The sequence below is a fragment of the Diaphorina citri genome, unplaced genomic scaffold, assembly GCF_000475195.1.
Source record: "Diaphorina citri unplaced genomic scaffold, Diaci psyllid genome assembly version 1.1 scaffold1670, whole genome shotgun sequence".
NCBI classification, from domain to species: Eukaryota; Metazoa; Arthropoda; class Insecta; order Hemiptera; family Psyllidae; genus Diaphorina; species Diaphorina citri.
The window spans coordinates 17,132-26,206 of NW_007379096.1; the positions used below are offsets into that span (position 1 = coordinate 17,132).

The following is a 9,075-nucleotide window of genomic DNA, read 5'->3' on the forward strand; positions in this document are numbered from 1 at the left end:
TTGTTGTTGTCGTTGTTGTAGCAGCAGGGGCCTCCTCATTATGCATCCCCAGCTCCGTCCGTCTCATCTGTGGGGAGTTGCAGGAATATTGCCACCCAAAGGTCAATCGGTGTCAGGTTGGTGGGATGGGCACTGCAGGTGAAAAGGTGGTGGACGTCATGGGGACTCTGTTGACAATCTGTTGTTGTTGTTGTTGTAGCAGCAGGGGCCTCCTCATTATGCATCCCCAGCTCCATCCGTCTCATCTGTGGGGAGTTGCAGGAATATTGCCACCTCCCTGGGATGGACCCAAAGGTCAATTGGTGTCAGGTTGGTGGGATGGGCACTGCAGGTGAAAAGATGGTGGACGTCATGGGGACTCTGTTGACAATCTGGGCACTTGTTCTCCACCTCATTGTTGATACTGTGTAGGTATGCGTTCAGGATCTTGGACCATCCGGATCTTAGCTGTGCTAGGGTTGAGCGGGTCTTCCGGGGTAGGCGTAATTCTTCGTTGGAGACTTCTGGAGGTTGTTGGTTAAGTACGCGGTTTGGTGTGAAGTTCTCCACAGCTTTGTCTATTCTGTGCTAGGGTTGAGCGGGTCTTCCTGGGTAGGCGTAATTCTTCGTTGGAGACTTCTGGAGGTTGTTGGTTAAGTACGCGGTTTGGTGTGAAGTTCTCCACAGCTTTGTCTATTGCGTTAAGGTGGATGGTTCTCAGGTTTGCTTTGTGGTCTCCTTCGCTCAGGTTGTATCCGGCTATTGTTCCTGCGGCGAGTGTTCCGTCTTCTCCTAGGGTGTTCCGTATGTGCCTAGGGGGCCGGGAACGTTGGACGATGGCGTTGCAGGGGTGGTTGGTCATCCTGCATCGTGCTAGATACTGCTGTGCTAGCATTTCATTGTGTTGTCGGATGGGAAGGACCATACATTCATTGTGCAGGTGGTCTTCGTTGGTCATCAAGTGACATCCTGTGGCGGTTCTTAAGGCTGCGTTCTCAAGGCTGGTTGATCTCAGCAACCCTCTCTCGTAGTCATGGAAACCAGGCGATGTAAACTCTTGACGTTCGCGTGCTGCCCGGCATGTTTAATATTTGACAATAGGTCCCGTAAAGTCCCGTTCTTTGTACGGTAAAGGGTGGTTACCCGTTCTTTGTACGGAAATGGGTATTTACCCCTTCTTTTGTACGGTAAAGGATGGTTACCCGTCCTTTGTACGGAAATAAGGTGGTTCCCGTCCTTTGTAACATTGTGCAGGTGGTCTTCGTTGGTCATCAAGTGGCATCCTGTGGCGGTTCTTAAGGCTGCGTTCTGAGTTGCCTGCAGGGATTTCCAGTGTGTGTTGGATAGCTGGGGGGTCCAGATAGGAGCAGCGTAGTTGATAATAGATCTGCCGATAGTTTTGTAGGCGGTGATGATAGTCTCCTTCTCCTTTCCCCAGTCTGTGCCACCCAGGAGTTTGATGGCATTGTTGCGTTTTTTGACTCTTTCGATTATTGTTTTTGCATGGGCGTTGTACGTTAGAAGGTTGTCGAAAGTCACCCCCAGGATCTTAGGGTTCTTGATGGTGGGTAATCGGAGGTTGTTGACCTTTATGTCAAGTTGAGTATTTACATCTTTAGTCCAGGATGTGAAGATGGTGGCTGTGGACTTTTCGACTGAGAGACTGAGCCTTCTGTCAAGGAGCCAGTTGTTCAAGGTTTCGAGATAGGAATTGACCTTGTATTCCATGCTTTCGATATTTGTGTCGGTGGCCATGATTGTGCAATCATCCGCATAGGTTACTAGGGTCAGGTCCTCGGGGGGGTTTTGGGATTTTGCTCATATAGAGGTTGAATAGTGTTGGCGAAATAACCCCGCCCTGTGGGACCCCCTGCTTCATTCTTCTGTTTTCACGACAGACATTTTGTAAAACCAACATTGGGTTCTAGTCAAAACAAAAGCTACTGAAATGGACTTTCTGTCGCTTTTTACTTTTCCCCAAGCTATTTGTTGTTGTTGTTTCAGGACTTTTATTTTTGTAGGGGGAAATAAAGGGATTTTCCCCTCAGTGTGAACTATAGAATGATATGTATAAAATGGAATGGACTATTTCACCGAAAGAATATGTTACAATAACAGCTCCATGGAGCACCTCTTCATTGACAATACTTTTCACTTTTAATAAGTAATATGTATACCCGTACATGTACGAAAAAAATCTCAGGACTTTTATTTTTGTAGGGGGAAATAAAGGGATTTTCCCCTCAGTTTGAACTATAGAATGATATGTATGAAATGGAATGGACTATTTCACCGAAAGAATATGTTACGATAACAGCTCCATGGAGCACCTCTTCATTGACAATACTTTTCACTTTTAATAAGTAATATGTATACCCGTACATGTACGAAAAAAATCGACATGTAAATAGTATTTTATAAGATAAGGAAAAGATAAAAGAAAAGGTCAAAATTTATGAAAAGTAAAAAAAAAAAACTAACATTTTGGTTTATTATCATAACTAGAACATTTGTACTTGAACTTTTTTTTTATATACCTACCTATTTACTGATTGCACCTTTTCATGGGTTCAAGGGTTAATATTTGATAATTTGTTATCAAGAAATTTTGGAGCTCAAAACCTAATTTATTTTCCTTATTGAAAAAAAAAGTGTAATAAAAAGTACGTTTTATTAACAAACGCATAAAGAATTGGAACACGACAAAATCCCATCATAATGTCAACTATCTTTCAAGTGAAATCTGCAATAACTTTCAGATCCGTCATTTGAGACTACCTGTCATCAACTGTCAGGTAAATGATAAACAATAACTATTGTAATAGAAAGTAAAACTAAATAAAATATCATCAACTTTTTTCCCAAAAGAAACTCATCTTAGGGGAGGAAAACGGAAAATAAAAAGTATACAAACCTTACAGCTACTTTGCAAGAACATCACAATATTTGCAAAACCTTGATCCAGATTCTAAGGATCTTCAATCAGGAGAGATTCCGATTCTTCTTCAGTGTTTGGGTCTAGGTTTAGGCTTGGATTGGGGATGCGAAGAAAAAGCGTGGGGTTGGGATTGGGTGACTTTTTTCCCAAAAGAAACTCATCTTAGGGGAGGAAAACAGAAAATAAAAAGTATACAAACCTTACAGCTACTTTGCAAGAACATCACAATATTTGCAAAACCTTGATTCAGATTCTAAGTCTCTTCAATCAGAAGAGATTCCGATTCTTCTTCAGTGTTTGGGTCTAGGTTTAGGCTTGGATTGGGGATGCGAAGAAAAAGCGTGGGGTTGGGATTGGGTGTGGGCCTGTACGGGAGCAAAAGAGTATGGAGGAGGGTGATGTTGGGATTGGGGAATGCCGCGAGATTGGGGACGGGAATCTTGTGGGAAACCTCTCGATTGGGGCCGGGAATCTTGTGGGAAACCTCTAGATTGGGGACGGGAATTGTGAGGAAAACCTCCCGATTGGGGCCGGGAATCTTGAGGGAAACCCCTTGATGGGGGACGGGAATCTTGTGGGAAACCTCTCGACTGGGGCCGGGAATCTTGTGGGAAGTTTGATTGGGGCCGGGAATGTTGAGGGAACCCCCTAGATTGGGGCCGGGAATCGCTGGGAAAAGCCCGCGATTGGGGACGGGAAGGTTTTTCAGGGGGGAGGAAGTGTGGGTGTGAGGGATGGGGATTACCGTGTGGTTCAATGAGTCGGGGTTGGGACTGTGGATTACAGGGTGGGTCATCCACGACGCTGTTGAGCCACATGACGTGCTGCTGGTGACGACGCGTGGAGAGATGTACACGGAGGGTTTGATGATCATCCAGATGGGTTTTGCACAGCTGGCAGTACTCGTCCTTCATTGGAGCCACCCTGTATGACATCAAGAACAAAAGTTAGCTAGTATCAAGAATTGACCATTAGGCCAAGAACACGGTTAAAATTTCATTCTGTTTAACTCTATCATAGAGTTATTTTATCACATTAAACGTATACAATTTACGAAAATTAAAAAAGTCTCATTTTATATCCCTACAGCACTATGTAAAAGGAAAATTGCTATCTTTGGGCGCCTATTTGAAAACCAAAGAGCCACCAAAGAGCTTCAAAGGAAAAGCACAGGTCCTCATAATGGTTGACTGCGGTTCGGGTGAGTCGGGGTTGGGACTGTGGATTACAGGGTGGGTCATCCACGACGCTGTTGAGCCACATGACGTGTTGCTGGTGACGACGCGTGGAGAGATGTACACGGAGGGTTTGATGATCATCCAGATGGGTTTTGCACAGCTGGCAGTACTCGTCCTTCATTGGAGCCACCCTGTATGACATCAAGAACAAAAGTTAGCTAGTATCAAGAATTGACCATTAGGCCAAGAACACGGTTAAAATTTCATTCTGTTTAACTCTATCATAGAGTTATTTTATCACATTAAACGTATACAATTTACGAAAATTAAAAAAAAAGTCTCATTTTACATCCCTACAGCACTATGTAAAAGGAAAATTGCTATCTTTGGGCGCCTATTTGAAAACCAAAGAGCTTCAAAGGAAAAGCACAGGTCCTCATAATGGTTGACTGCGGTTCGGGACGAGCCAAGTATTCTTGGCTACCCCCCTCGGTGCTGCTACATCGCTACAAGAAGAAAAGCAACATGGATAAAATAAATTAGGGTTCAAACACACTCACCCATCAGCAATATTGTGCAACTCCTGAAGGTTCTGATAGATGAGAAAAGCAACATGGATAAAATAAATTAGGGTTCAAACACACTCACCCATCAGCAATATTGTGCAACTCCTGAAGGTTCTGATAGATGAGACTGGTATTGATAGATAGGGGGGTGCGAGGGGCCAACTTGATGCCCCAAATCAGATGGTACACATGGGAGGTTAACTGACAGGGATGCGTCTCCTCGGGTTGTTGCTTGGGGTTGATCAGGAACTCGGGCGCGATTTGACCCCATCGGAATCTGAAAATGAAAGGAAAGAAAATCGTTTATAAAATTAGAGCTGGGTTCACAAAGTGAATTTAAACTCCTCCGTTTACGTTATTATCTCGGTTTAAGCAATCTGACTGTCTAAATTTTTTGAAAATTTTAAAAATCAACCAATCAGGTTGCTGAATCCAAGAGTTAAAAAACATAAACCGAGTTAAAACTCACTTTGTGGCCATGTGGCCTATTAGATTGCTTTGAAGTAATTTGATAGCGGTTCTGAGATAATAATCAAAACAGATTTGTTGATGCCACTTCAATAGGGGGGTTTGAACGCACAAAATTATACAAGAAAAGTAAGTAGGTGATGAATGAATAAATAATATTTTCCATGAAATTATTAGAGTCGCGTTTTTGGAAAAATAAAATTCATACCTTTTCGGATAGAATTCTGCATCGGCGCTGTCGGCAGGTAGCTTGAGTAGATTCAGCAAAAACTGATTTGAATAATTTGTTATTAATTTCATTCATTTGTTAGGACAAGACAAAACATTGAACAAATAAAAGGTATGACTACTTGAGCGTCCGCTAGGTTCGCTTGGGTTATCGTATTTTGGTTTTCGCACGCTTTGCTAAATCTAAAAACATGATGTAAACAAACTGGCGCCAACATGGGTTGCGTTATCGGGATCAGGAAGCAATGCGAAATCTCTCTAATATCTGGTTTTATTTATGCGGATGCTTTTTTTCTTTGGTTTTCGCACGCTTCGCACATGATGTAAACAAAATGGCGCCAACATGGGTTGCGTTATCGGGATCAGGAAGCAATGCGAAATCTCTCTAATATCTGGTTTTATTTATGCGGATGCTTTTTTTTTTATGATGATGATTTCCATTTCCATTGTTCCAGGCACTAATGGAACTATTGTCCTACAAGACCTTTCTGTTTCAAGAGGTCCATGATGATGATTTCCATTTCCATTGTTCCAGGCACTAATGGAACTATTGTCCTACAAGACCTTTCTGTTTCAAGAGGTCCAATATAGTAGAAACTTGAATAAATAAATAATTAAACGTGAAATCCGAAGAGAAAACATAGCCAAGTTGAAACTGAGAGAAGATTGAAGGAATTAAGATTCATAAGGCACGAAAAACTGGGAATGCAGACTTGGCCTTTATTTTCTGATCTCACCACTTTTATAGGCCGACATTTTTGGATAGGAACTTGGCCTTTTTTTCACATTTGTGTTTTTGTGGGGATACTGAGTGAAATACATCATAGTAGGTAACATAATTATGTAGCTGGTCCTAACCAACTTTGGATATTATGATGTATCACCTCATCAGGTAAAACCCGGCATTTTAGGAGAAAAACAGAAAAGGCCAAATACGCCCTTTGTCACTGTCCTCAATTGTCTATTGAAATCAGAAATGATATCTGTTCAGTTTTAATGTTTCGTTATGGTGATACAGAAATTTGAAATTTCCCAGACTTAAAAGAGATGATAATGTTGATATATTTCATTTTCTTGTATACCGTTTGATAAACTGATAATGTTGTGGGTTGGGTAGGGTGTTCTACCCATTATGGAGTACTTTCAGTGTTAGAACTGCCTTCCGCGGGTAATACTTGTAAATCCCGCAAAATCCCACGCGGAATTGGTCACATCCCGCGTGAGATCCCGCGGGATTCAAAAACCTGCGGGATTGGGCCTAACCAACTTTTAAAACTATCACCTTATCAGTTGAAAACCAACATTATGAGAAGAAAGTAAAAAATTGGCTATGTACAATAGTACATAAGCACTTACATATTATTATTCTACAACTGCCTACTAAGAAGATAATGATAATGTTAGGTACCTGCATTAAAATCATTTTTCATATTTTTATTTTATTATTATTATTTTTTTTTTATTTTTTTACTATAAAATTATGAAAAAAGTAACTATGGCTATCCATAAAATATTTTTAAATGATAAAATTATGTACAAAAAAAAATGACTTCAGTGGGATTCGAACCACCACCCCACCCGCTCAGCAGTTTGTCAGAGACTACACTCCTTCTATTCTATTCTATTATGGGACTGGTTGCTCCTCTCCCAAGAGAGTATGCAATTAACACTGCGACCTCTGTAGATCTATTGTGACCAGTATTTTTCCCCTGCCCAAGCTGCTATACCCTGGCCTTGATGGAACCTAGAAGTACCCTCATCACTGGTATATTTCAACCTCCCCAGTTTCTCTAAAATTCACCTGCAGCACCTCTAAAGAGTCCGCATACTCAGGTTTATTCCAGAGAAAAGCTGTGAGTCCATATACTATCCCATTAAGAGGATACCAAGAGGTGCCTAGGCCAGAGAGCTACTTGGGGCCCCCGAACTGAAGGGGTCTAATGAGGGGTTTGATAGGTCTGCTATCCCAAGGCCTTGATGTAACCTAGAAGCACCCTCACTGGTATATTTCAACCTCCCCAGTTTCTCTAAAATTCACCTGCAGCACCTCTAAAGAGTCCGCATACTCAGGTTTATTCTAGAGAAAAGCTGTGAGTCCATATACTATCCCATTAAGAGGATACCAAGGGTGCCTAGGCCAGAGAGCTAGCTTGGGGCCCCCGAACTGAAGGGGTCTAATGAGGGGTTTGTGATAGGTCTGCTCCCAAGGCCTCAAGAGATCCATATAAGCACAGGATACCAGATCATCTTTGTGCACTCCTAACTTTTCCATGAGTTGTTGAGCTATTTTTTCTCCTTCCTCCAACTTTTGTTCTGACTCCAGACAAACCTGGGATTTCACAAGAAAGAAAGAAAAGAATCTTATTAATAAGAGCGGTTTTCTGTTTGTTTGTCCGTAAGAGGTTGGCGTCTATAAGGTAAGTCGTAGAAACTTGAAATTTTGTACACAGGTTCATATTTTTATGGCGGTGGTTATAGCCTAGGTTAAAATTTCCTAAAGCCAGCCGTTCGCGAGTTATTCAAGAAATTGGAAATTTTTGGCTGACTTTGGGTCACATTTTGGCCTGGAAGTTGAAATTTGTCACGATGACTTATTTTTATTTTTTATTTTTTATTTTTTTTTTTTATTTTTTCATCAAACTTACAATCATATTTCCTATCAAAAAACATTCGGTTCACCGTTTTCTGATGAACCGTTCCGGGGATATTCGCAATTTTATTCGATTTTTGGACCTATTTTGCACGTTTTCACATGAAAGAAATGTCCCATAAGAAATACACAGAGAGTAGAGACTCAACGAATCTTTTTCCTCCAGCAGAGTTTTAGTTAGCTTCAATTTTTTTTTTTTTTTACTTTCTATTACTACAGTATAGCGGAGCTATACTAGTAATGAAAGTATTGCAATCGGTCCAAATTTTCAAAATCGGGAAATGGTTGGAAATATCCGTTTTGGGATCCCCTGATGTCAAAAAAGTGATTTTTAGCCCATGGTCTGTACGTAACGTACGTACGTACGTAACGTACGTACGTACGTAACGTACGTACGTACGTAACGTACGTACGTACGTAACGTACGTACGTACGTAACGTACGTACGTACGTAACGTACGTACGTACGTAACGTACGTACGTACGTAACGTACGTACGTACGTAACGTACGTACGTACGTAACGTACGTACGTACGTAACGTACGTACGTACGTAACGTACGTACGTACGTAACGTACGTACGTACGTAACGTACGTACGTACGTAACGTACGTACGTACGTACGTACGTACGTACGTGCGTACATACATACGTACAGACCATGGGCTAAAAATCACTTTTTTGACATCAGGGGATCCCAAAACGGATATTTCCAACCATTTCCCGATTTTGAAAATTTGGACCGATTGCAATACTTTCATTACTAGTATAGCCAGTCAATTGCAGCTAAAACTGGACTTAAACTTGCTTTTAATAAGACAGAATTCATCACCAACATAAAAGAATCCCCTAACTCTATCAAGATCTATCCGCAGAAAATTAAACAAGTCAAAAAATGTAAATATCTTGGAGAATGGATAACTCCAAATATGTATCTCCGAGTCTACTTCTATTGAAAGCAGATGCAACAAACCACACTCACCCTCAAATTACTTGGACACTTCGAAAAATGTCAACCTCTACAACTACCTGAAAACGGCTACTTTCCCTGTCGCGTATAATATCTC

At 41.4% G+C, this 9,075-nt stretch overlaps 3 protein-coding genes and 1 long non-coding RNA gene across 4 annotated transcripts; 1 reads left to right on the forward strand and 3 right to left on the reverse strand.

Annotated features, from left to right (window-relative positions):
* Window positions 1-196: 196 nt before the first annotated feature.
* LOC108253371 lies at window positions 197-1,215 on the reverse strand. Its single transcript, XM_017447219.2, has 2 exons — window positions 617-1,215; window positions 197-501 (listed from the first exon to the last, which is right to left on the reverse strand). The coding sequence occupies exons 1-2, from the start codon at window positions 935-937 to the stop codon at window positions 217-219; spliced, it is 606 nt and encodes a 201-aa protein (XP_017302708.1). The 5' UTR covers window positions 938-1,215; the 3' UTR covers window positions 197-216.
* On the reverse strand, window positions 991-1,734 carry LOC108253369. The gene has a single exon (XM_017447215.1). It carries the CDS (start codon window positions 1,732-1,734, stop codon window positions 991-993), a length of 744 nt encoding a protein of 247 aa, XP_017302704.1.
* A 2,053-nt stretch (window positions 1,735-3,787) lies between these two features.
* Window positions 3,788-5,575, reverse strand: LOC108253370. The gene is made up of 5 exons (XM_026829109.1): window positions 5,570-5,575; window positions 5,338-5,399; window positions 4,744-4,938; window positions 4,109-4,286; window positions 3,788-3,841 (listed from the first exon to the last, which is right to left on the reverse strand). Exons 1-5 carry the CDS (start codon window positions 5,573-5,575, stop codon window positions 3,788-3,790), a joined length of 495 nt encoding a protein of 164 aa, XP_026684910.1.
* An 81-nt stretch (window positions 5,576-5,656) lies between these two features.
* LOC113470569 lies at window positions 5,657-7,638 on the forward strand. The gene is made up of 2 exons (XR_003393583.1): window positions 5,657-5,857; window positions 7,576-7,638. It is a non-coding gene; the product is annotated as an uncharacterized LOC113470569 (long non-coding RNA).
* The last annotated feature ends 1,437 nt before the right edge of the window (window positions 7,639-9,075 follow it).

What these genes read in the sequence shown, in the direction of transcription:
- LOC108253371 (XM_017447219.2), bottom strand. Translation starts at nt 937, where the DNA reads ATGACCAACGAAGACCACCTGCACAATGAATGTATGGTCCTTCCCATC. An exon ending in TTAACCAACAACCTCCAGAA is followed by an intron (nt 502 to 616) that starts GTCTCCAACGAA and finishes CAACCTCCAGAA; the next exon opens with GTCTCCAACGAAGAATTACG.
- LOC108253369 (XM_017447215.1), bottom strand. Translation starts at nt 1,734, where the DNA reads ATGGCCACCGACACAAATATCGAAAGCATGGAATACAAGGTCAATTCC.
- LOC108253370 (XM_026829109.1), bottom strand. An exon ending in GCAGAATTCTATCCGAAAAG is followed by an intron (nt 4,939 to 5,337) that starts GTATGAATTTTA and finishes TTTCATTTTCAG; the next exon opens with ATTCCGATGGGGTCAAATCG. An exon ending in TTGCACAATATTGCTGATGG is followed by an intron (nt 4,287 to 4,743) that starts GTGAGTGTGTTT and finishes GATGTCATACAG; the next exon opens with GGTGGCTCCAATGAAGGACG.